Below are 27,909 nucleotides of genomic sequence, written 5' to 3'. Positions count from 1 at the left end.
GAAAAAAAATGGCATTCATAATAGTCTCTAAAAAAAAGCCTAAGAATAATCAAGGAGGTAAAAGACTTCTACAATGAAAACTATAGGATATTGAAAAAGAAACTGAAGAAGACACAGGAAGTTGAAAAGATCTTTCATATTCATGGAGAGACAGAATTAATGTTCTTAAAATGATCATACGACCAAAAGCACTATATAAATTCAGTGCAATTCCCATCAAAATATCAATGATATTCTTTATAGATCTAGAAAAAACAGTCCTAAACTTCATTTGCAAGAATAAAAGACCCAGAATAGTCAAAGCAATTCTAAGGCATAAAAGCCTCGATGAAAGCATCACAATACCTGACTTTAAATTATACTATAGTAACAAAATCTGCATGGTATTGGCCTAAAAACAGGCACACAGACCAATGATACAGAATAGAAGACCCAGAGACAAGCCCACACAGCTACAGTCATCTGATCCTTGACAAAGGTGCCAAAACCATACTTTGGGGGGAAAAACAGTATTTTTAATAAATGCTACTGGGAAAACTGGTTATCCATATGTAGAAGGAGGAGACCAGATCCTTCTCTCTCACCTTGTACAAAAGTCAACTCAGAACAGATCAAGACCTAGAAATTATGCAATTCCTAGAAGAAAACACTGGGTTATAATACATAGGCATTGGCAACTACTTTCTCAAGAGAACCCATAAGTTTAGGAAGTAATGCCAAGAGTTAATAAATGGGATGGGTCCAAATTATAAAAATTTTGTCTGGCAAAGGAAAAATTAAGAATGTGAAGAAAGAACCTATAGAATATCAGAAAATGAGTTAACTAGTCTTCTGACAGAGACTTAATATCCAGAATATATGAAGGATATTAATACCAAGAGAATAACCCAATTAATAAATGAGAAAATAAACAAACTCTTCTCAAAAGAATACAAATGGACAACATAGGAAAAAAGGTTCAATATCGTTAGTACTTAGGTAAATGTAAATCAAAACTCACTGAGATTTCATCTCACACTAGTCAGAATGGCAGTCATCATCAAGAATGCAAACAGTAGTCAGGCACAGTGGCACATACCTGTAATCCCAGCACTCGGGAGGCTGAGGCAGGAGAATCGAAAATTCTAAGCCAGCCTCAGCAAAAAGCAAGGCACTAAGCAACTCAGTGAGACTATGTCTCAATTAATACAAAATAGGGCTGGGGATGTGGCTCAGTGATTGAGTGCCCCTGAGTTTAATCCCCAGTACCCGCCTATCCACTCCCCCCCACCGTCCCCCCAAAGAATACAAACAATAATAAATGCTGGAGAGGATCTGGAGAAAAAGGAACATTTTTCCAGTTAGTGGGATTTTAAATTAGTACCACTATAAGGATCAGTGTGGAGACTTAGGACAAAAGGCCTCAAATGGAACCACCATATGATTCAGCTATACCACTCCTCAGTATTTATCCTAAGGAATTAAAGTCATCATATTACAATGGTATATACATACCCATGTTTATAGCAGTACAATTCACAATAGCCAAGTTATGGAATTAGTCTTGGAGTCAAACAGATGAAGACAAAGAAAATGTGGATATATACACAATGGAGCTTTATTCAGCCATAAAGAATAAAATTATATCATTTGCAGGAAAATGAATAAACTTGAGAACATATGTTAAACAAAATAAGTCAAACTTAGAAAGTTAAGAGTCAAATTTTCTCTCATATGCAGAAGCTAGAGAGAAAAACAGAAAGGTGGTGGTGGGGAACCTCATAAAACTTGAAGGGAGATCAGAAGAGGAGAGGAAACGGATCAAGGGAGAGGAGGGAAAGGAAATTACTGGGGAATGATACTGGACAAATTATATTGTTATATTGTGTCCATATATGAATATGTAACAATCCTATCATTATGTACAACTATAATGTAGAAATTAAAATATGGAATAAATTAAAAACCAAAAATAAATAAAATGTATATATTTCACAATTAAAGAGCAAAATAGACATGGATACATAATACAAATCGGTATGATCGGTATATGACAATGACTTTTTTGGGTAAGTTTATATACATTAAAAAAAGACTAGAATGATACATGAAAATGATATCTAAAATTCTCCCTAGGTTGTGGGACTATGAGTGATCTACACCTTCACGGTTTGTGTTAGTATTGTACATACAGTTTATGATGGCTTTTTAAACTGAATTAAAGCGAGTATGTCAAGGGCAGCACTGAATCATGCTACCAGCACGTTTTCCAGCTCTCCAAGAAATCTTCATGATCATTTCCTCCTGTCTAGTGCATGTGCTGTACTGCAGCTTGACTACCCAGGAATCTCAACTTTGACATTAGACATAAAACAGCAAAATTTCTCATAGCTTAACTCATTATTGGGTTTCTAGTTTATCTCTATCTAACCATATCCCATATTATTTAAAATTCTGTTTCTACTTTTATGTTTTTTTTTCCTTTTGTTGGGGGCATTTTAAAGAAAATTCCTAAAACAGGGCCTGGCATACAAAGAAAGCATTCAATAAATACCATGCTTTGTCTTGAACAAATGAACACCCCTTTTACCACCAACTTAACAGCAACTGAGGAGCTTCTCTCTTGCTCAAATCTGCCCAATTTCAATCTAGATCCATAAGATGTCAAAAAATAATGGCAAGTGAAAAGCAGTGGCATATCTTTCCATCACTATCTGTCCACCTGTTCACTGCCTTCTTGCTTTTCCTGCTCAATTCTATTTTAGTCTTGTCAAGATTTTACTAAAGGGTTATTTTATCAAGTCGAGTATGAATAAAGCTGGTATATACTAAAAGCAATGTAATAACTAAGAAATTCAAATTAAATATGATAAAACATTAACTAAATACAACAAATACAAATTTAATTACAACTTATTTTATCAGAAAATCAACATAAATTTTGTATTCTCAACTTTATTTAAAATTTATAAACATTTAAAATATACCATAAATTAAATATATACAACTCATTAATAAACAATATTACTCACATGATATTATTACTTTTGTGGGCTCTTCCAATGTTTTCACACCACCGGAATTTGGAAATATCATAAACCAATAATTCTTCTGGGAAAAAGTAGCTCCAGCGCCGAATTCCTAAAATGCAGAGAATGTTTCTAAAGGTACTGTTACTCTATCATATAACAATTAACAAAGAGTAAGATAAGCTTTACCTCCTTTAATGTCATTTTTATTCACCAAAGAAAGAACAAAACGATCAACTTCAGGATAGGGTGAACACTGAAAACCTTCAATGGTTTCTACTGCAACAAAGAGAATTGTTATTTATAAATGGAAATAGGTAAAAGTTTAGATGTTAAACTTTGATTAAATTGTTATTTAGTACAATTATGAGTTTTGCAACCCATCAGTTTTTGTTTTTGTTTTTTGCAATTTGCAATTTGCCCTCCAGTCAGTTACTAGGTTCTTGCTTCTTACAAGAAAGCAGGTAAAATTCAACTCACTTAGGCCCAATGTTAACTAATTTTCAAATTACTAATGTCAAAGGGTTTCTTCAGTCTGACAAAGAGAAAAGCAGCCCTTCACTTCCAGGCACTTCCTAGTTCTACTGGCCAAGCTGCCATGAGCTGGCCTGGCTCTTGTACCTTTCTTTGCCTTGGGGTTCTTTTGAAAATAAATGGCTTCATAGAATTTCATCAGATAAGGTGACTCTGTGGTCATGAGGACTCAAGACAAAATTAAGCCCTCTCTGTAATCACTTGTGAACAGACAAAGTGTGAACATTTTTCCAAACCACAAAAATGGCCAAACACCACCACATCCTGGCTAACAAATACTTCAGTCTTCCTCTCATCTATTTGCCTTCTGTTTAAATAAGACCTATTAAGGTACCAGTTGCTGGGCTGGAGTTGTAACTCAGTGATAGAACACTTGCCTAGCATATGTGTAGCATTGGGTTCAATCCTCAGCACCACATAAAAATAAATAGATAAATAAAGGCATTGTACCCATCTACAACTAAAAAAAAAAAAAAAAATTTTTTTTAAAGAACCAAGCTGGGTGTAGTGGTGCACACCTGTAATCCCAGCAGCACGGGAGGCTGAGACAGGAGGATCATGAGTTCAAAGCCAGCCTCAGCAGAAGCAAGGCACTAAGCAACTCAGTGAGACCCTGTCTCTAAATAAAATATAAAATAGGGCTGGGGGTGTTGCTCAGTGGTTAGTGCTCCTGAGTTTAATCCCCAGTACTAAAAAAAAAAAAAAAAAAAGATAACCAATTACTGATTTTCCAGTTCAGAATAAATCCATGTTTCCTTGTATAGTCTCTAAAAACACCTAATCCATGCCCAGATTCTCTAAGTCTTTTCTTATACCCTCTTATTAAGATACCTGTAGTTCTCCATTGCTTCAAGGAAAAATAAACTCAACTTGCTCAGTACAGGTGTAGAGTTCTCTGTGTCTCTAACTAGAAGGAATTGATGACTCAATTCTACCTAAAAATCTAATGTAATCATTTTAATGTATTATTTATAATTTCATTTAATTTGCAAAGTCAGAAAGATCTATCTTTCACTTCTAAGAGAAGTAATTAGAGAAATTTGGGGAAACAATAGTACAGAAATGAGGGAAACAGACTCCAAGTCAATGTCTATATTACATGTTAAACAATCAGAAGAAAATATATAAAAAGTTATCCATATTTTAACAAGCTTGTGAGCATAATATACAGATATTAGAGCCTACTTTTTCTCTATCATAAATGGTTGTTTTCCACATCATAAAAACCTAAATTTAATGATTTTATAGTATTTCACAGTATGTAATTAATCCAATTTCACTGTATTATTTACATTGTTTTCAGTTTTTCATTATCTTAAATTATGATAAACCAAAATAGTGAATAAAAAAGTTTACTGGAGGGCTGGGGGGATGGCTCAGCAGTAGAGCGCTCACCCAGCACGTGCAAGGCCCTGGGTTCGATCCTCAGCACCACATAAAAATAAAGGTATTGTGTACAACTACAACTAAAAAATAAATATTTTTTGAAAAAATTTTACTGAAGAGTTCATCTAAGAAGTCTTAGAAAAAAACCAGTATGTTCTTTAGTACAGGAAGAGGTAAATTATGATAACAGATCATGAAACACTCTGTAACCATTAAAAAAGTGAGTGTTCTCTATATTGGAAATTCAGGAAAAGGTTGGCAGGGTAAATAGAAAACTACTGTCTTTGTAGAAAGGAGAGTGGAAGAAACTGTAGCTTTTATTTTTAAATGTGTTTATTTTATATACACAATGTATAATTCTTTTGTATTTTTTAAAATATGATAAAATGCAAATTAGTGATTAGTATTTTCATAAACTTTTTTTTAATTTGGCATAGAAATTAGTAGTTTTAAATGATCGGTGGATATGAACTTTAAACTTAAAATTTTAAAGGCAAAAAAGACTTTATATCCTTAAATTCTGATAGGAAATTATTTTCTTAAAATTACCTGAAGTGATGGTACTATTCAAATACTCAGCTTGCTTTCGTTTAATCTGAGGTGCGTCACACGTAAGAATTCGTAAAGTATCTGAAAATCTGAAGAATATAGGTAAAAGAAATAAAGTAATATTATATTAGAATTAAAGTGGCATGACTTCACAGAGGAAACTGAATTCCAAATAATTCTATTTTTATTTCACATTTGCACAGAAAGACACTAATCCTACCTTATAAGACTATGATTTGCCAATTAAAAATTTTTGTTTAAAATTTAAAATCCCTCAATTAGAGATTATTTTTTAATATTTTTTAGTTGTAGATGGACACAGTACCTTTATTTATTTATCTTTAAGTGCTGCTTCGGATCGAACCCAGGGCCTCACACATACTAGATGAGTGATCTACCACTGAGCCACAACCCCAGCCCCAAATACAGAGATTTTAAATCTGAGGATTCTATAACAGCTAAAGCAATAATCTAAAGTATGATATTTTTTGAAATTGTTATAATATTTAAAAAGGGCGATAATCATAAAATCTTTAGGGGCCGGGGTTGTGGCTCAGTGGTAGAGCACTTGCCTAGAATGCATGAGGCACTGGGTTTGATCCCCAGCACCACATAAAAATAAAATAAAATAAAATAAAGGTATTGTGTCCATCTACAACTAAAAAAAAAAAAAAGAAGTAGTACTAGTAGTAGTAATAGTAGTAGTAGTAGTAGTTAGCCTTTAGTTCTAGAAATGTAATACTTGGTATTTACTTGGGCTCATAAAACACAATTAAGGTAATCTTATTCCGTAGAAGAATCCTCCACTTCCATATAAGATTAGTACTGACACTGCAGTAAGAGTCCAAGAATTTTCATACCACTAATACCACTTCCAGAACTGCAGCTGCTGCCACTACCACCAACGAATATTTCTGAGCAGACATCATGTGCTGGGAACTGTTGTAAATATTTTATGTGTACAAATTAAACTTAACTCTCCCAACAATTCTATAAGATAAATGTTGTTATTGTTTTCACTGTAAAGAAAAGAAACTGAGATTTTGACCTTACTTCTATGTTATTAAAGGAACATAAACATACAAAGATACAATAAAAAAATTTTTAAAAATCCAGCTTTTCACCCTACTATATAATAGCTGTTAACTGTATATCTTGACACAACTTTCCCTACAGCAATGTACTTTAAATGTTTATTCTTAAAATTAATTTCTATGGAATTTTTTCTTAAAAAACTATTTAGGGGGCTGGGGATGTGGCTCAGGTGGCAGCGTGCTCGCCTAGCATGTGTGAGCACTGGGTTCAATTCTCAGCACCACTTAAAAATAAAATAAAGACATTGTGTCCATCTAAAAAAACTAAAAAAAAATTTTTTTTAAATTTTAAAAACTATTTAGGGAAGGCAAAGGGAAAAGAATTATAGGAAGTCAATTATGAAAATTGCCAATTCAGAAAAGAGGAGAATGAATGAGGTTGACTTTCACACTTTTTAAAGAATGACCAAAATCTAAGAACCTAAATGTTCAACAATATATCTGACAACAAAGTACGTTAAAGTACATTACCATAATAGAAAATTTATATAGGCAATAAGTTTTATTTATAACTAACTATTGGCCAATTATTGACTTGGCAAATATTCATGATATAATGTTGGTAAAAAAATGGATGATATAACCATATAAGTAATGATTTCAAGAAAAATTTTGGTGAGGGACAGTGCTGGAGCTCAAACCCAAGGCTTTGAGCATGTTGGGCAAAGGATTCTAACTGAGCTACCCTCCTAGCCCAACAAATACTTTATGAATAAAAGAGCTATGTAGATTATGTGTGTTTGTATGTGGGAAAATGAGAAAATAACTATTTTCAAATTCAATACAAGGAGTAGTGTTTTCTTCAGAGATGTGATAATCATTTCAGAAATTCTAGAAAATAAATTAAATATAATCATAAGAAGATACAAAGAGCTGCATGCAGTGGTGCATGCCTGTAATCCCAGCGGTTCGGGACACTAAGGCAGGAGGATCCAGAGTTCAAAGTCAGCCTCAGCAACATAGCAAGGCCCTAAGCAACTTAGGAGAGACCTTGTCTCTAAATAAAATATAAAAAAGGGCTGGGGATGTGAGTCAGTGGTTGAATGCCTCTGGGTTCAATCTCTGGTACCCAAAAAAAAAAAAGATATAAGGAGAAAACTAAGTGGTTAAAAGGTAACTTTTACTAGTATTTTTCAGTTAATGGAGGAAAGAGAATGTTAGGAACCTTCTTGGTCTTAAAGTAGAATGAACTTATATAATTCACATCTCAGTAACATACAGTGCCACTGATTAATAATTGTTCATGAATATACAGTGGTTTAGTTCTGATACTGCGTACCTGACATTGCTGACCAAGGAAGAAAGGAAATATTGATTTTCTTCAGAAATACTTTTTGACTGTTTAGGAAAAAATTTGTTATCTTCAGCAATCTCCAAAGCGACATGCTTTCCTATTTTTGATGATTTATACAGTCGGAAGTTTCTGTTTCTTGTATAAACTCCTACATCAAAAATTAATTTAAAAAATTAATGCATGTTTTCTGTGATTAGTTTTGCAGTCAGCAAATATTATTTTAGTATATAAATACCAGAAGAAACAATTATTTTCTACAAACAGCCATAAACAAAATTAAAGCAATATATAAGATAAATTTGAGCTGACATGGAAGATTGCCATGTTCAGAAATAGTAAGGAGCAACTGTCCAGTTGAAAACAAATAGAAAAGCTAGACAAAGATAACAGAAAAAAATTAAGACTATTGGGAAGCTACAAAAACAGCAAGGATCTATGGTGTAAAATCCCAGAGAAAAGGAAAGCATCAAAAAATATCAGATACTTAGAATTAATCTAAGAAAAGACATACAAGACTTCTATTCAGAAAATTATAAAACATTACTGAGAGAAATGAAAGAACATACAGTAAATGCAAAGACATATCATATGCATAGATCAGAAGACACAATATTATGAAAATGTTAATTCTCCTCAAGTTGATCTCCCAGTTCAAAATAATCCACATCAAAATTGTGATAGGGCTTATGTGTTTCTTTTCTTTTCTTTTTTTTTTTTTTAAAGAGAGAGTGAGAGGGGGGGGGGACAGAGAGAGAGAGAGAGAATTTTAACATTTATTTATTTTTTCTTAGTTCTCGGCGGACACAACATCTTTGTTGGTATGTGGTGCTGCTGAGGATCGAACCCGGGTCGCACGCATGCTAGGCGAGCGCGCTACCGCTTGAGCCACATCCCCAGCCCCTATGTGTTTATTTTCTATTTTAAATGGAAAATTGAAAGTTAAATTTAAATTGAAAGTTGATTTTCAATTTTAAATTGATGTACAAAAGGTCATGTATAGCCAAGAAATTTCAAGGAACAAAGTCAGAGGAATTATTTTGCTAGATATAAAGACTTACTAAAAAACTACATTAATTAAGACAGTGAGGTACTAGCACAAGGACAGATCAATAGAACAATGAAACAGAATAAAATCTAGAAATGGGCCAGAACATATATGAACACTTGATTTATGGCAGAGGTGGTACTGCTGAGCAGCAGGAAAATTGAGCAGCAGGAAAAGCCCAGTCACTCCAACAAATGGTGCTGAGACAACTGCAAATCCACATTAGAAAAAATGAATCTTGGCTCCTCATTCCCCAGTAAGCAAAACTGCATTCCAAGTAGGCTGCAGATCTAAATATAAAAAAAAAAAAAAAAAAAAAAAAGGCAACACAAAAGACTTCTAGAAAATAAGCTGGAGAATATCTTCATGACTCTGGGATAGAGAAAGATCTAACAACATAGAAGAAACTCTAATCACAGAGGAAAACACTGATAAATCAGAGTATTACTACTATTTAAAGGTTACTTTATTCATCAAAGACATCATTAAGAGAGTGAAAAGGGAAGCTAAATACACATGATTCCAATTATAAAAAGTTCAAAAATAGACAAAACCAAGCCATGTTAGAGGACGGAAGAGTTGTAGTTACCTCTGGGGAGGAGAGGCACACTGCCTGGGGAGGGGTATGGAGTAGGTCATGGGTTCCCGACCATGTCCTTGCCTGGGGTGGAATGGTTTTGGCGAAGTGTGTTCACTTTGTAGTAATTCATTGGCCTAAGCACTCATGAATTATGTAGTTTTATATATTATTGTTATGCTTCCATTAAAAGGTTTTGAAGAAACTTTTTGACATGTACTATTAAATCTCCAAACTTTTCAAAGGACAGTTTAGGACTTGATTTCCCACTCATTTGGTATTCAAATAAATCTGGGTATCCTGTTGAAATTTTAAGACTATCATAAAAGTTTCACCACTGTCTAGTGACCTAACTTTCAAAGACAGAACTGACATGAACTAGGGTATTCATATGGACATTTCAATTCTGGGGTAAAGTATATTTACTGGCTAATGCTGCTATCTCTCCATCAACTTCTTCATATGCATTTTTCCTAGTTTACTGCGGGCTTATTCAACTAAAACTGATGTTCTGCTAATAAAACAAACTTGTCGTTTGGAAGCAGGCTCCTCTACTCATAACTTACTTGCTTGTTCACCTCCAAACCAGTACACTGCATTTATCTCTCTCCAAATTCTGGTACTTACTGGGGATATCTGAAAGATATATGATTCAGCAGGAACACTTCCCTATTTCTGGTATCTCTGTTGGCCTCAGAATCTTGCCTAGAATCTTGTTTAGATTCTGAAAGCTCTCTGCAGTGCTCAAACAGTCCATGACAAAAATGTTGCTCTTACAATTTATCACATCTCATGCTATGAACTCAGCCTAAAAATCAGGTTTAGGGGCTGGGGATATAGCTCAGTTGGTAGAGTGCTTGCTTTGCATGCACAAGGCCCTGGGTTCAATCCCCAGAACTAAAAAAAAAAAAAAAAAATCAGGTTTAGTACATAAAACTGGAGCTGTTGTATTAGGGCTCTTGATTGGCCGATGTGTTAAATCAGGCTGCAGTCTGCTCATCCCAAGGCTTCCTACATCCTCAGTTCAAAGATCAGAACCCAGTGGAGGTTGGCCAGGTTGAAGAAGTCATCATTTGACCATGGCAAGAAAGCTGATGTAATGGCTCCTGCCACTACCACAAATCTCCCAGTCTAGAAAATGTCTACCCATACTTTACCACATGAGCAGCGTGTTCACATTGTGTCTGTTTTAGAAAGTGATTTAATCTCTAGCAGTGTTAGGGTGTGCTGGTCCAAATGTCAGAACTAGAGCACAGCCAGCCACAGCATTCTCTTTTGGAGCTCAAGCCAACCTAGTGCTTCAACTCCAAAGGACCCAAGATCTCTAAACAGAAACCTAGTAGATTCCTAGCACCCGAACTCACTGATCACATTTTGCTGGTGACTCGCAATATCATTGTGGAACAATGGTGATAGCAAGAACCTAACCATACCTATGTGCAGGCACTGACTTGTCTTTTACAAAGTACCCAGGACAGTCTAATAAACAGCTGTCAATCTACTTACCTAGATCCACAAAAAGATGCTTTTCTCCCATGTTGTTCTTTACAATTAAAAATGAAAGATCAGGACCACTTTTGTCAGCTGACCCCAGTCTCTCCAGTTCCTCCAAATTTAACGCCCAGCTCTCTCCCATATCCTTAACTGTCAACATTTTGTTCAAGGAACTCCCTTGTTTTAATGGTGCTTCAGAAAAATGGGAAGATTGATAATCTGTTATCTCTAGAATTCTATCATCATCTTCACTGGCAATAAAGTGAAAAGCAGGCTGCAGAATCTTTCTGACAAAATTACCTAAGGAAAAAAGGTACTGTGATTAATTTTTTTCTGCAACCTACAATTTAAGATCCAAACATAAATCTACGTCTGAAAATTTTACACAGTAAGGGTTTTTTATTATTGTTTTTTTAATTTCCGGTTTTGAAACTGAGTTGTTGCTGTAAACTGTAACATGTGTCTCCTGCTACTTCCTTCTTTCTGTGTACTCTTACTTTTTCAATTTCCCCTAGCATAGGAGCTTGGTGTCAGTTGTAAACAAATCATTTACATGTTGCTAGTATGGTGCTGAATCTAACATGCTGTCACCAAAAAAGCACCACTTTTATTAATACAAATCAAAAAGACTTATCTTTACAATCAATGATTAAAGAATGAAGGGTTTATATCAGGAAACTGTGCTGCTAAGATAATGGACAGAAACACTGAGAGAATCTCTACCATACCCTCATGGAGTTAACAAATTTTTTTAATAATTTTTTTTATTTATGTAAGACAGTGGAATGCATTACAATTCTTATTACACAAATAAAGCACAATTTTTCATATCTCTGGTTGTATACAAAGTATATTATTACAAATTCATGTCTTCATACATATACTTTGGATAATAATGTCCATCACATTCCACCGTCATTCCTAATTCCATGTCCCCTCTCTTCGCCTCCCTGGAGTCAATAAATTTCTCACAAGCTCATTCTTTCCCTTTACCTGCCATTACATGCCCTAAGAACCCTGACTTGTCAGTTCCAAGGTGATTGCTAATCCCACCTCTCCCTCCAACCAGTCCCAGGATGATCTATGGCCTCATAGAGTGAAAGCAATTAGATGAAAGCAATTAGAAACGTTTCATCTCTGATATTTACCCTAAGAGCTCTTCATAGTAGAGTCATCTTATCTGTACATAAAGTTGTTTAGACAAACTAACATTTGTTTAAACTCACATTTACTATTTATTAGCACAACTTCAAGTAGTAACTTGGCTATTAAGTGTAACAATACTGAAGAAATGTAATAATGTAAGTAAAATTTAGTTTTAATTTTAAAACTGTAATACTCTGGGGTTTTTATTACTTTATTTACCAAAAAGGCTTGAATCCTTAAATTATAACATACACATTCTAATTACATTCCTATTCAAAGAAATAAATCCAATTTCTTACAAAACACTAATCATCAAAATGAAAGCAAAAGCATTGATCCTTACAGTGATACACAGACATGAGGGAGAGAAGGTAATCACTGAGTGATAAGAAATCATGACTCAAAAGTACAACAAGTAAAATAAGCATAAACTGAATCAGTTAATTTTCCTAGAAACTTAAAATTATATCTCCTCCACCCTAGGCTATGGGAGGCCATCCTCACACCTGATTTGAGTTACCTCCCTGGCTGGGTGAGAGGCGCTTAGGCATAGCTGTGTCAGAGCTTTCCCCACCCTTCTCCAGGTTCGAGGGCTTGTCCATAGAGAGGCGTGTCTGGCCACTACCCCAAAGACCCAATCATCGCCCCTGACCTTGGGACACTGCCCCCCCTTAATCTTCATTGGATGGGATTTTCCCCAGAATTTTTTGTTTCTCTCTCTCTCTCTCCTCTACCACAATAGGTGGCTTGAGGCTGGAGCTAGGAGAAACTGTCCTGGAGCTGGTTTAAAGGTAATTAGAGTCTTGTCTCTTTAATTTAAAACTCCCTAGCGGTTTCTCACTATTCGAACCTTCTTTCATGAAGCTAGCACTGTGGAGGGCTAAACTAGGTAATAAAACAATAAAAGTTGTGACAGTAGTGCTGAGGAGATCAGGTAGGCCCTTGACCTTGGATAACCTAGCCAGGATATGATGACAGCAGCTAAGTGCCACAGTCTGACTCCCAGCAAACTATTCTGCTTTCTACTTCCCTTCTCGAATCATGTTACCCACACTCCTCATAGACAGCAACTCATATTGGGTGGCAATAATTGAAAAGAACTAATCAATCACAGACACTTCAGATACTAGTGCAGAAGCGTATTTGTATAGATTAAACTCTAATTCCCCTTTCTAAAAGGAACTTGAAATTTCATCAAGAGATACATTGAGAGAGGGGAACTGAAGGGAAAGTTTGAACTACTTTATATTCTCTGCATCTCATTCTGGCACTTTATAATTTTAGAGCCAAGAGCCTTAGACGACATCTCATATATCAGGTCTGATTATGTCTCTTGCGTTAACCACACTAGATTTTCATTGCTCCCCAAATAGCCAAACTTGCATTCTATACTTTTGTTTTTAATGCTTTCCTGACATAAATGCTTTTTTACCTTTGTCTATATAATAAATGTTGTCTGCTTTCAGAAGAAATATGTAGTTCTATTCTCCCTTTCTTTCCTAGCAATGGATTTTCCATTTCTAGTCTGTGGCCAGTAGTCACAGAGAAGACTATGAGGAGTAAACAGGAAACAACAAAGAAATAATCATGCTCAGATTCTGCTTTCACACTCTACTTAATCTCTACACGTTCACTCAGCAAATATCCATTAAATTTCCATTTGTATTTATTATTGCTGCTACTGTTGTTATATTAGTAAATTTTTTATTGATAAAAATACTATTAATATATGTAAGCTAAGCTCTGAAAAAACAATAGTGAATAAGAAATAGCCCCTTGCTGTATAGAAACATTAAGTGGAATAGAGAAGAAGACGGGAAAACAGGAAACTATCTCAGGAAGTGGTAAATGCTTTGATATGATAAGTATGGGACACTTTCTGTAGCCCAGAACACTAAAATAAACATTAGGGTTTGGGATGTGACAGAAACAGCTCAAATGATTTGAGATTTACACTGAAGCGAAGGGCTGTATCTCTAAATGCCCAGTCCTGGAACAAATACTCTGGTTACAATTTTGGGTTTATACATCTAGATTCCAACCCTGAAATTACATGTGGAACAATATTATGAGTCTTTCTTGATGTGGGACCCAAAGCTCAAAGTGAAGGTTACCACAATTCTGAAGCAAAGGTCAGAAATGCAGATATGAGGCATTACAGATAAGGCTTGAAAAGAAAGACTGCTTACGAGTTATCCAGAAAACAGAAATGAATCCTGTTAAACAGAAACCAGTACCAGAACATGTATGGCCAACCCCAACATGTGTGATGAGAGAAAAGCACTAATGCCAAAGATAACCTGAGTAGGTTAACCTTCATGGAACAGAGAGTTTAGAGATCAGGACAAATCCTGGAAAAGCAAAAAAATCACATTTCAATATTTTAGGACAGGTTGGCAACCATAAAAACTTATAAAATTTTAAGCAGAATAAGAAAATATGAGCTGTTAATAGAACTCACAGTATGTTAAAAGGTAGTGTACTTACCAACGTGAACATTATCTTTAAATGCCACATCATGGAGTTGAAATATTAAATGACGGCTAAATTTTTCATCAGTGCTAGAATCCAAGTTGAAAACATCTTCAGATGAACAACTAACATTGTATAATTCTTGAAGTGCTTTACAAACATACTAAAAACACAAGTAAAATGTAAATAATTTGTATGTTTAAATTTTTTTCTATGAGCAAATGCAAATATCTTGGCACAAATAAGTCTAATGTTAAAAATAAATTTTTTACTTACTTTTAGAACATTTACAATATAACAATCTTATCAATTTATAAACTGAATATATCATTTAAAAATTATATTTATGTTCAAGAATTCATTGGCTCTAAAGATTAAAGAGGCCTCTTAGAAGTTAAACAATGTGTACATTAACCTCCTTTAAAATTACAAATTTAAACATCTCTAAACATGAGTTAAAAAGTCATTAATTTCATTTTTAAAATTTGAGCTATTAAAAAATTTCTCATTTGTATTGCACCCCAATTCACCTCCAGGAATGCAGCCTCTGGGGTTAGATGACACTGGCATTGACAGCCATGAGTTACAGAGGCAGCAACCTGGGTAAAGGCTCAAGATGAGGTAACGTAAGTCTGAGTTGTAGCTCTGTCATTTATGAGCTCTGACCCTGGACAAATCTAAACCTTATGTTCCTCAACTGCTAAATGGGAATGATAATAGCACCTAATGTTGGGAGTTGTTAAAAATAGTGAAAAAAATGAGATCTAGGAGTCAGCACAGTGTCTGGCACATGTAACTGCTTGAAAGTACTGGCTATGCAACCTGAAGACAAATCACGTGTCTATAAGCCGTCCTTCTCTTCTTTGCAAAATGAAGCTACTAAGAACCACCATGTGAAGTTATCCTGAAAATAGTAAAAATGTTCTTGCCAATTACTTTAACACCTAATAGTTATGCAACAAATTGTATTCATTAACATTATTTTGGTATTATTAGAGTACCATATTCCCCTTCATTATCTGAGTTTACTCATCAGTAAATTACCACTTTCTCAGAGAAGGTTACATCAATCTCCATTTTGACACCAAATTCTCCTTACGTATTCTATCTCTTTACAGTACTGACACAACTATAATTTTATGCTAATTTTTTTTCAGGGAGAAGATGTGGCCTATTTTTATTAGAAATCAGGAAAGAAGTCTGCAGGACTGCTATATGGAGAGAAAATTATTTTACTGCTGCCCAAACAAGAACACTTCCCCAACCTTTTCTCCCACCATTTATCAAAATATTTAATTATTGTATGATTAGTTGAAGTTTTCCTAATGCCTGGGGATTTTACAGCCTGCCAAGAAGAGTTTGAGAAGGTTTAAGGTACAGATTTGAATAATGAGGAACAAACATAGGGAAGTAACCATGTTATATTTAGGGAACACAAGTAATAGACCGCAATAATAAAAGGCAAACAAGTTTGGGATAAGAAACTCTGATGCGCATCTTGAGGAAAGTCAATTTAATTATAAGTGGGAGGACTTAGGCAAATACTACTTGAGAACTTTAAATTGGTTCAAGAAAAAAGGCAGAACTGCAGTCCAAGTTTTCAGAGAAAATTAGCATGATTAGTTTCATCCCAATGAAGATGAAACTCAACCGAAGGCTCTCTTTGCCCAACAAGAGGGAAAGGGCCCCTTTAAGACCTGTATACATTAGTGTGCTGGGCATGTCTTAACAAAGTGGCACAGACTGGGTGGATTTAGATAACAGAAATTTATTTTCTGAGGGTCCTGGAGGCTAGAAGTCCATCCATCTGTGTCGGGAGGGCCAGATTTACCCAAAGGCTCTAGGGAAGGACTCTTCCTGCCTCTTCTTAGATTCTGGTCACAATCACTGATCACTATAAAGACTGCCTTTATCTCTTAATAATATATGATCTAATTTTATGTTAATTTATGTGTGGTTATTTTGACATTTGTTTCTTCTCTATTACAGAAAGCATCTCCTAACATTTGTTTTCTTGTTTTGCAGAAACAGAATCCCCATTTTTTAGCTAGGTAAGAGGTCACAAAGAATAAAGACCATTTTCCCTAGATTCCTTTACAGAAAAGCACGAACATGTGACTAAGTCTGGCCAGTGGGATGTGAAAAGAAGCAATGTATGCCATTTTTAGGTTACACTCATAATGTGAATTAGGCAACATCTCAGGATTGGTAAAGCAACAGCCTGAAACCTAATTCAATGTAGCTACATGGGATATTATATAAGACAGAAATAAATTTCTATCCTGTTTAAGTTGCTTCATTATAGATTTTTTTTTTTTAAATGGCAGCTAAATCTGTTCTCCATAGGATTAAAAATTCTGTGATGTCAGAAACTCTTGTCTCTTTGGGTGCACCATTGTATTCCTAGAGGCCAGGCACAGTGCTTTCGACTTGGTAGAAGCCAAAATTATTTTTGGTAGATGAATGAAACAGAGTTCTGTACTTTAGAGCTACAGAGAATAAATGTAGTGATTGCAACTTAAGTTAAACTTTAAATAAAATTTATAGTTATTTAACCAGTTAAGTTGTAAAATCTAGAGGTTAAGAATAATGCTTGTTTGAACAATACTACCTGATAAAATCCATTAGCACTAGAATTCATCCTAATTGGCAGAAGAGGCTTATCAAATTTGTCATATAAGTCAATGAAGCAAAGGGCACTAATATTATAAGTAGTTATTATTAATCAGTTACTTATTAACTGTCACATTAAAAATTGATAAAATTATGCTATGCACACAGGAATATACCACAGTGAATTTCACCTTTATGTATATCTATAAAATATTTTAAAAACTAGTATAAAAAATAAATAAATTGAAGGAAGACCAGTAGTGTAGAGGAAGGAGAAGGTGGAGAAGGAAGTAAGGGAAAGGGAAAGAAATGGGGACTGAAGGGGAGCAAATTATATTCCATGCTTGTATGATTATATCAAAATAAAACCTAATATTATGTAAAAACTATAATTGCACTAATAAAACCATAACAAAAGAAGAGACCTAGTCTAATCTGTATTTCTTCAAAGATTCAAAATAAAAAATTATTCATTGGACTATAGACTTATTGCATACAAAGTAACCAACAAATGACAAATGAAAATAACTTCAATAGTTATTTATAAAAGCATTTCACTAAGTAAAACAATCCTAATATGAACTATTCTATCAACATGGTAAACATGTTAAATGAAAATATACAATTTTAAACCTAGAGCTCTATAATTATTCCAAGTTTTGTTGATGTAGATTAGTTGTTCAAGGCTTATTTAGATAAAATGATGTAATGAATTAGGAAGAAAGAATTTTGAACATGTAAGTGCTCTTTTTCATCCATATTCATTAATCTACATTGCAAACAGGATTTATACTAATGTTGATTTCATTAGGGATATTTCTAGTTTCTAATACAATATTGTACATCTTTATTAAGGGAATCACCACATTTCATGCTGATGAAAATCTTTGAATCTTTTTTTTAAGTAAATTTTTAGTAGTAGATAGACACAATACCTTTATTTTACTTAGTTTTTTATGTGATGCTGAGGATCAAACCCAGTGTCTCACATGTGCTAGGCAAGCGCTCCTCCACTAAGCCACAATCCCAGCCCAATCTTTGAATCTTAATTAATTGTAAAGCCTCAGAGAAGCTACATAGGAAATTCTACTTTAGACAACAGAAATGTATCACACATCAGAAAAAAAATCAAGATTTATGAATTATTAAAATCTAATTAAGGGGCTGTGGTTGTGGCTCAGCAGTAGAGTGCTTGCCTAGCACATACAAAGCGCTAGGTTCGATCCTCAGCACCACATAAATATATATAAATAAAATAAAGGTGTTGTGTATAACTGCAACTAAAAAAATTTCTTTTAAATAATTAAGTTGAAAATTAAGCATAATTTACCAACTCTAATGAAATAAGATTTATTTCTAATTGTTCAATGGTTATTTTAAGAAAAATAAAACTTGTTTTGGTTTGGGGGGAAAGGAGTGTGAACTATACCTTTCTCTTCTATGAAAACTGGGACAACTATAGTTTTAGACTATGTTTTGCCAATAACTAGCTGTAAGGCCTAAGCAGGCAATGGTCTCTTCTAGGTCTTGATTTTCTTATTCATGAAGGAACAAGATACAATGATTTCCCAAACTCCTGCCAGTTCAAATATTCTGATAACTACCTTTTGAAGTTTCCTTGAGATTCATCTCAGTACTCAAATTTTACAGTAAAAAATATTTTATCTGGCCTTTACCAAAATCAGCTATTAGTAATGAAGTCAGAGAATTAATGCATAATTTAAAAACACAGAAAACTCCCAAATTGCCATCTTTCTCAAAGCTTTCTTTAAAAAAAGTGATATTATTAAAATATCTGGACAAAAATTGAACTTTTCATGGTTCAATTTTTTTTAATACTACTCACAGAAAATGAAAGTCAAAAAAATAAAAGTCAAAGAAAGAGTAGCAAGAAATAAGGAGAAATACAAAATCTAAAGTGACACAGACTGGATTTGCTGAATGAATAAATACATGAATGAAGAGATGAATAGAAAGTGGAAGAAAAACTATAATCTATTCTTTACCTCTATGAGTAATGCAACCATCTTTTTCCCATCGGCTTCAGGATTGGCAGGTTTGTTAAATTCCAAATCAAAATAAAGTTTGCATACAGCATTTTCAGGAATAACTTCATAGCAGTGCATGAGACTTTTTCTAAATTGAATAATTCAAGATTGTTAGATTTATATCTTATACCATTTAGTCAGTTAGTTAGATTGAGCCCAGGGCACTCTACCACTGAGCTACATCTCCAGTCCATTATTTTTTTATTTTGAGATAGGTGCTGAGGCTGGCCTCTGTAATTCATGATTCTCCTGCCTCATCCTCCCAGTTTGCTGGGACACAGGTGTGTGCCCCTGCATCTGGCTTTTACCTGTTAAATCATGGAAGCTGATCTTATACCTCAAGGACAGTGTAAACTGTGCTTTAACTGCATATGCCTATGAGATAACGTAATAAAGAAAATGTGCTCACAACAGGTTTATTGCTCACACTACCAAGAGTCTCCATCAAAAGATATAACAATTATATTCTAAAACATTATTTAACTGGAAAATAAGGTCAGTTTTATAGTGTTATTTATTCACAAATGTTTGATATTATATAATATCTCTGAATTTGTTTTTGGTATCATCATAAAACAAATTTGAGAAAATATTTTTTTCCCTCAAACTGCGGTCCTGGAATCACATATTCTTGAGGTTCTATAAATTTTTCATGAGAATTTTTCAATTTTGTATTTTCAGTAGTAAGATATTTTAGAAACTGGTAAAGAAATATTCTGAATGACTTGACTTTACTAATGTTTCTAATGAACACATTTACAGTTACAGTCTTGCTAAAAAGGGGGGAAAGACTTTGATACAGGTAATAAGAATGGATGATGAGGATTGGGGCTATAGTTCAGTGGCAGAGTGCTTGCCTAGTATGTGTGAGGCACTGGGTTCAATCCTCAGCACTACATAAAATAAACAAATAAAGGCATTCTATACAATCACAAAGAAATTTTTTTAAATATTTATTTTTTATTTTTAGGTGGACACAATATCTTTATTTTACTTTTATGTGATGCTGAGGATCGAACTCAGTGCCTCACGCATGCCAGGCCTACGCGCTACCACTTGAGCCACATCCCCAGCCTGATTTTTTTTAATTAAAAAAAATTTTTAAAGAATGGATGATGACTCAAATGTAAATGATAATTCAGATTAAGTGAAGTCCAGATGACATACTATACAAATAAAGGGTTTGTAATAAGTAACTTGAAGAAGGAAAAGTGATGGGGGTATAGTACTAACATGTAATAGGTAGTACAGGAATTCAACACACACATCAGGAACATGCATGCAGGTACATGTTTTATAATAATCAGTATCATATTTATGTTGCAAGGTTTAGTTTCAGCAAAACATCATCTGTCACATTACCTTAAGAATTTTAATTCACCTCTAATTAGTATTCCATGTAAATAAACATAACTATGTCTAGTTTTATATTTGCAACTACTTAAGTAACATTATAATGAAAGTATTTTAGATATTTCTTTATTAGATAATTAATCAGGTAAATACTCATTTGTAATAATAGTACAACATAATACTTGTTTGCAAAAGAAAAACTTCACAGAATTCCCTTTGGATACACAAACGTGTGTGTGTGTGTGTGTGTGTGTGTGTGTGTGTGTGTGTGTGTGTGTGAGAGAGAGAGAGAGAGAGAGAGAGAGAGAGAGAGAGAGAGATTGATTTTTCTTTCCAACACCAGGTGAAATAATTGAGCACTGCTATGACAAAAGTACTCCAAACCCAATTCTAATAGTAAAGGAGTGACTAATCTGTTAGAAATTACTTACCGAGATTTATAGTAAAACCAAAGTTGAGCATAGGTTGTTACAAGGTAAATGCGTTGACCATCTCCCACTTTACATTCCAAAGCAAATACGTGAACATCCTTAAAAAATCAAAAATAATATTCAACAAAATTCAAAAAACACAAATCTAAATTCAATTGCATGCTATTAAATATTCATAAACATTTTCATGCTTCAAGTTTTCAGAAACTGGAATATGGACAATCATATTATTTAAAAAAGTCACTATATCCATGCAATTCAAAATCTATTTATATTTATTTCTAATCATTCACATCATGTACAAAATGGAAACAAACAGAATGGATTAAAGGGGAAAAAAATTCTTGATTCCATTACATTAAGTTAAAACCTCCTACGACAGTTGTATTTCTTAGTATATGAAATTAAAGCTATATTTATTTCAAAACTACCTAAATATTACTACAAATAATTTGAGCTAAAAATCAATTAATCAATTCTCTAATATTTATAAAAATGTGTGGGAATGAATTTTTTAAAGACTACTAAAATACTGAATTAAATAGACCTTCATGGCTGGGCTGTAGAGCTGCTTCTAATAAAGGCATATATACACATGTTCTTTTGTTTCCATTTAAGCTAAGGAAGCCGTTCAGCCTACTTTCATTTTCATGAATGAAGAAATCATAGGACTCAGCTGCTCGATCCTATTAAAAATCTTTTTGAAATAAATTTTATAAGTTGGTAATTAACAAAACCAGCAGGCAGACACCTGTATCTTTTTTAAAAATCCAAATTGACATGAATCTATGTTTTAATTTCTGATACTTGAGTTAGGTTTGTACAAAATAATTAAGAAAAGTTTTTCTTATATTTCCTAAACTATTTTGATAAGATATAAGTGAGCCTCTTCTTGCTAGGTAAAGAAGGGTCTCACTCCCAAAACTTAAGTGTATTAGGTTTCTACACAACATCAATGGCCAAGAGTTACAATACATTTAATTTGGATTAAAATATGCACCTTATCTTTTCCTTTATACTTCTTTATTTCTGATGGTATCCAACAAACAAAGAATGTGCAATGTACTCTATTGCTTCATATATTAATTTTTTTGAATGTTTCAAATACTTCTTCCTCCCACTTGCTTAATGTGTTGGCAATATGTATGGCTGCCCTTTCTCTAAGCACAGCTTCATTTAAATATGATTACACATTTTTTAAACTAATTGGACTATCTATATCATTTTTTATTACTAATACAAATTAAATGGTTAATGATTTGAAGGAATAATATCCTACAACATGTGATTTTAAGATTGCCATTAAATCCTCTTGATAGAGAACATAATCTGAAATGGAGTCAAATAGATATTTTTAGAAATCTTGAGTCATAGTTGTTCTAAAAAAACAAAGAGAAGATGAAGCAATTACCTCTTTACAGCTTTTAACAAAATTAAAAGCTTGATTTTGTCGATAAAACAGCTTCCAAATGGAGGGTGGTTCTTCTGACTTGGACAATCTTGGTCTATAAACAGAGGACAATGGTTTCCTCTCATACTGAGATGCTAGTTCTTCAATTCGCTTCAGTTTTTCTTCCCATTTTCTCTTCATTGGTTTATAAGTGTGGGGAGAATAAATCCTGTTCCACTTAAGTTTTCTATCAATTAGTATTAAAACAAACAAACAAAAAGGCCATCAATTTCTTTGTTTAGAACATGTTTTGGTGGAGAAAATTTCAAACTCATTTCCTAACATTTATGTCTTTATTTGCTTTATATTCTCTTTTTAAATTAAAGAGTTTATACCTTTCATTTTTTTAAAGAGACAGAGAGAGAGAGAGAGAGAGAGAGAGAGAGAGAGAGAGAGAGAGAGAGAGTGAGTTTTAATATTTGTTTATTTATTTTTTAGTTTTCCGAGGACCCAACATCTTTGTTTGTACATGGTGCTGAGGATCGAACCCAGGCTGCACGCATGCCAGGCGAGCCCGCTACCGCTTGAGCCACATCCCCAGCCCGTATATTTTATTCTTTACGTGAAGTTTTACCATTGAACAAGAAGAACAGGACTGGTTATCAGAAATCTTAGATTCTCTTCCATCTAACGGCTCTTTCACCTAGTAGTGTTATGACTTCAGAAAGGTTAATAAAGCTCCCAGAATCTTGCTTTTTTTTTAAATGGGAGTTAATAACCTTTTGACTACTTTATGTAGTATCCTGAGTACAGATGTGATAAGAATATAAAAATATTTTATACTATACAAAGTTTCACATAAATGTAAGTGCTTTTTTTTTTCAATCATTATAGCTTTTCTTTTAACCATTTTATTGCACCACCTGCTACCTACATGCCCAGCTGGTACTACTAACTTGGTCACCATTCTTCTGCTACTATTTCTTAGTATAGAGTTCACGTCTAGACACCAGTGTGTACCTCTTAGTTCTCTTTTATTCTGTTTCTGATGTCTATTTGTTGTCTCCCAACACAAGTTTTAGTATTTAAGCATAACATCACTTAAATGTCATTACAATTTTTTTTTCCAGCAAGAGATGCCATCTAAGCTCAGTTCCATATGAACTCTGGGTTTAGCCCTGTGACTTGCTGGGGCTAATGTCACACTGACAAATGTAAAATAAAAGAGGTGATTTTGCATTGGATTTGGCTATCCTGCAGTTCTCTCCTGAGACTGTCATGTTATAACTGTGGCCTCATAAAGAATGAAAGGTCATATGGAGAAGAAACAAAACATCCCAGCTAACAGCCAGCACCAGCAGTTAGATATGTGAATCCAGAGTAACATCTAATCCACAAGAAAACTGTAAACCAAAAAACAAACATAGTTCTAGAGATATCAATATAAATTTCACAACAGATACTCCTCGGAAAGAAACATCAATTTAGTGGATTGAGGAAATGGGACAGTATTTTTTAAAATTCATTTATTTATTTATTTTTGCATTACAAGTATTTTTAAAAGCTACTTTAACTTGTCAATACAAAGTGCTATGGTTCTTAGCCAAATGTGGTGATGCAACGCCTGTAATCCCAGCTACCCAATTATTTGGACATAATATCTCTATTTTATTTATTTATTTTTATGTGATACTGAGGATTGAACCCAGTGCCTCATGCATGCAAGTCATGTGTTTTACTACTGAGCTACAAACCCAGCTCCTATACCCAGTTATTTGGGAAGCTGAGGTAGGAGGATTGCAAGTATAAGAGAGCCTGGAGAACTTGGGAGACAAAAAAAATTTTAAAGGGGTGGGAGAATGGACTGAGGGTGTAGCTCAGTGGTGAGCCTGCCTACTATGTGCAAGGCTCTGGATTTAATCCCCAGCTTGTGTGTGTGTGTGTGTGTGTATGTGTGTGTACATAGTGCTATGGTTCTTTATTGCTAGATAGATTCTGGATATTCATTTTACTTTAATCTGCTTCATAACTACATAAAAATCCACTATATTTAGATAAACTTTATATATTGAGAAACTGTCTATTATATGAAATGTATTAACTTTCTTTTTTTTCTTTTGAATTTTTAATATTTATTTTTTAGTTCTCGGCGGACACAACATCTTTGTTGGTATGTGGTGCTGAGGATCGAACCCGGGCCGCACGCATGCCAAGCGAGCGTGCTACCACTTGAGCCACATCCCCAGCCCTGAAATGTATTAACTTTCAACAAAGTCCACTGTTTGCTTAATGAAGAAAATAAACACAGAATACAGTCATATCTGAATCATAGTATCTAACCAACAATTGACTAGGAATAACCATATAAACATTCACACTTAGTGACATTGAAATCTTAATTTTTCTTTTTTGCAGTCCTGGGGATTGAGCTCAGGGCCTCATGCATGCTAGGCAAGCACCTTATTACAAAGCTACATTCCAAGCACTTTCTATTTTTTCTTTTGAGACAGGGTCTCACTAAGTTGCCAGCCAAGTCTGAAATTTATGCTTCTCCTGCCTCAGCTTCCAGAGTAGTTGGGATCAGAGGCATATACCACAACAGCTAGTCTGAAATCTTCTCAGAAAAAGTTTTCTTGGGGCTGGGGATATAGCTCAGTTGGTAGAGTGCTTTCCTCACATGCACAAGGCCCTGAGGTTCAATCCCCAGCACCACAAAAAAAAAAAAAGAAAAAGAAAAAGTTTGCTTGTTTTTATAAAAATCCTGGTATGAACATGGGAGTATGTCAAACATTAAAGTCACGGAGTCTTCAATGGAAAACTAGTTGAAGATTTGCTGCCTTTGGGAAACCAGGAGCATCAACAGGGGGCATCGGGGAGTGGGTGGGATCAGTATATATCATGTCCCAAATTCTTTGCACAGCACGAAAATTTTAACAGCTGGTATGAGATCAGAAGACAACTGGAGGGCTGAATGACAAAAGCAAAGGAAATGGAGAATTGGAAGGCATCTGGCATTCTGGTTTGGGACTATCATATTCCTCATCTCTACCTTATGGGAGAATATGTCATCATATTAGAAATGCTTTTAATTCCTGGTGGAGAATGAATACAGTACTCTTTTATATAATTATACATAAAGATTCTTTTTACCCAGAGACCAAAACTATTTTTGGCAATAGTTTCCAGGTTCTAAAGGAAAATACTTGATGTATTTTAAGAGAGTAGGTTTAAAGAGCTTTATAATTTATTTCTCAACACTGCACCAGAATGTCTATTTAACCATGTTTGATATCCTTATCAGGTGGCTGAGCTAGAAAAAAAGGTTGGGTTAGTCTTTTCAGGGTAACTATGGGAGAAGGGGCAATGAGGATATAAATGGAGAGTCAACCATATCTAAGCAGCCTTGGCTTCCCTGGGTTTATGTTCAGACTTGCTCAGCTATGACTCTTTGTGGCTTCCCCCCAGCAGCTGGACTAGTGGAATACATGATTCATATTCACTAGCTTTTAGGGAGACCTGAAGCCAATCTTGCCATGCTTCTTTCTAGCCCAGCTCTCCTAGGTTCTCCTTTTATGTAATCATAGATCAACCCCAATTCCCTAACTCCAACTTCTCCCTCTATACTGAGATTAGATTCATCAGGATTTTGTGTTTTCTAGTAATATTCTAGTTCTAATATTTAGTAATATTCTGGTATATGACAAGGTTTTCTTAATATTATCCTTTTCCAGTTGCTTGTAATACATTTATATACTATTTTTCTTAGTGCTTAAATATTCATTCTAGAGTATGTGGTCAAAATTCACTTGTAGAAATATTATTATGGGCCAGGAATGGTGGTGCATGCCTGTAATCCCAGCAGCTCAGAGGCTGAAGCAGGAGGATCACGAGTTCAAAGTCAGCCTCAGTAAAACTAAGGTGCTAAGCAACCCAATGAGACGCTATCTCTGAATAAAATACAAAATAGGGCAGGGGATGTGGCTCAGTGTCAACTGCCCCTGAGTTCAATCCCTGGTACCAAAAAAAAAGAAGTATTATATGTTTACTTCCTGGATGAATAACACCTTAAGAAATTAAACATAATTAACTGAACTTCCTCCTTTCCCCCCAGTTCAGTACTTTGCCTGTGTATGCTTAAACAAAAGTAACTCATATTTAAATTCCCAAAAACCTATCATATGGGCAAAGAAAGCTTATAGCAATGGGTGCAGCGGTGCATGCCTGTAGTACATACGACTTCAAGACTGAAGCAGGAGGATCACAAGTTCAAGGCAAACCTCAGTAACTTGGCAAGGCCCTAACCAACTTAGCAAGGCACTGTCTCAAAATTTAAAAAAACATACAAAGAACTGGGGATGTAGCTTAGTGGTAAAGCACACCCCTGGATTCAATCCCCTGTACCAAAAAAAAAAAAAAAAAAATCTTATAGTGATACATTGTTCTTTTCTAGTATTTTCTTTTGGGGGGGGGCGGGGTAACCAGAGATTAAACTCAGGTGCACTCAATCACTGAGCCACATCCCCAGCACTATTTTGTATTTTATTTAGAGACAGGGTGTCAGTGAGTTGCTTACCTCCTCAATTTTCCTGAGGCTGGCTTTGAACTAGCAATTCCCCTGCCTCATGCCTCAGCCTCCAGAGCTGCTGGGATTATAGGCATGCTCCACCTCCCATCCAAACAACATAACTCTGCCAGACACATCCTTAAACTATGTTCAAAACTTTCCATAGGAATACTAATTTACTATTTCACAGCATCACTCAATTCACATTATAGCTTACTTCATGAAGTCTAAACTCCCTTCCAGAATCTGGCCTTAAATCACTTACCTATTATTATTCTCGTTCAGCTTTCTCACCAAATGAATGATAATGATCACTTTCTGCTCCTGGACCACTCCAGAAATTCTCTTGCTCTTGTTTCTCTCACAGTTGCTTTTCTGAATTCTTCTCCTTCAAGGTCCAGATCAAATTCTGCTACCTCCAGGACACCTCTGTAAAGAGAAATGATAGGGCTAAGTCAGGAAACACTGCCTCTAGCTGTTTGCTATAATTAATACTTCTCTAGATTAAGTAAATTAGTATAATTTAGGTGAAAAGAAGAAACTGCTGCTAATGCTTTATTGAAAGCATGATTTTTGCAAGAAAATTTAGCATAAGGGGAGTTATTAATTATATTGTGTGAATATGTAACAACTAATGAATGAATATGTAACATTAATATGTACAACTATAATGCACCCCCAAAAATGGGGGGGGCATCACAATGGGGTAAGGAGGACTTGTTAAATCATATTAGTTCTCTCTCTGCTAATTACTGCCCTGCTGAACCACTATTAGGGCTGAGTGGGTCCTAGTCCTCAGTTTTATCACAGCAGAAAAAGGACTGCCACTGGTCCTCACTCCATTTGGGAGGTATTTCAAAAAAGGCCTACTTTTTATTTCTGGGATCTGAATTTAACTACTGTGGTTCTCT

General features: G+C 34.6%; 1 protein-coding gene across 6 annotated transcripts in view; it reads right to left on the bottom strand.

The window, feature by feature from the left end:
* The window catches only part of Primpol (primase and DNA directed polymerase), a 162,274-nt gene that overhangs the window by 7,590 nt on the left and 126,775 nt on the right, over positions 1-27,909 (bottom strand). For 4 of the 6 annotated variants that reach the window (XR_005737966.2, XM_040294325.2, XM_078031038.1 and 1 more), the window contains 10 exons: positions 27,264-27,427; positions 22,456-22,681; positions 21,045-21,142; positions 19,219-19,348; positions 14,615-14,762; positions 10,994-11,281; positions 7,851-8,013; positions 5,478-5,566; positions 3,198-3,287; positions 3,012-3,120 (listed from right to left, as the gene is read on the bottom strand). Coding sequence is in view for 5 of the 6 variants with exons in the window: in XM_040294325.2 (XP_040150259.2) it covers positions 3,012-3,120; positions 3,198-3,287; positions 5,478-5,566; positions 7,851-8,013; positions 10,994-11,281; positions 14,615-14,762; positions 19,219-19,348; positions 21,045-21,142; positions 22,456-22,635 (1,295 nt within the window). In the remaining variant the exon portion in view is untranslated. The remainder of the gene's footprint in view (positions 1-3,011; positions 3,121-3,197; positions 3,288-5,477; positions 5,567-7,850; positions 8,014-10,993; positions 11,282-14,614; positions 14,763-19,218; positions 19,349-21,044; positions 21,143-22,455; positions 22,682-27,263; positions 27,428-27,909) is intronic. The other 2 variants (XM_021729061.3, XM_021729062.3) reach the window with 2 other exon arrangements.

This window comes from Ictidomys tridecemlineatus, chromosome 14 (assembly GCF_052094955.1).
Source record: "Ictidomys tridecemlineatus isolate mIctTri1 chromosome 14, mIctTri1.hap1, whole genome shotgun sequence".
Taxonomy (NCBI): Eukaryota; Metazoa; Chordata; class Mammalia; order Rodentia; family Sciuridae; genus Ictidomys; species Ictidomys tridecemlineatus.
This window is presented reverse-complemented; position numbering and strand designations above follow the sequence as displayed.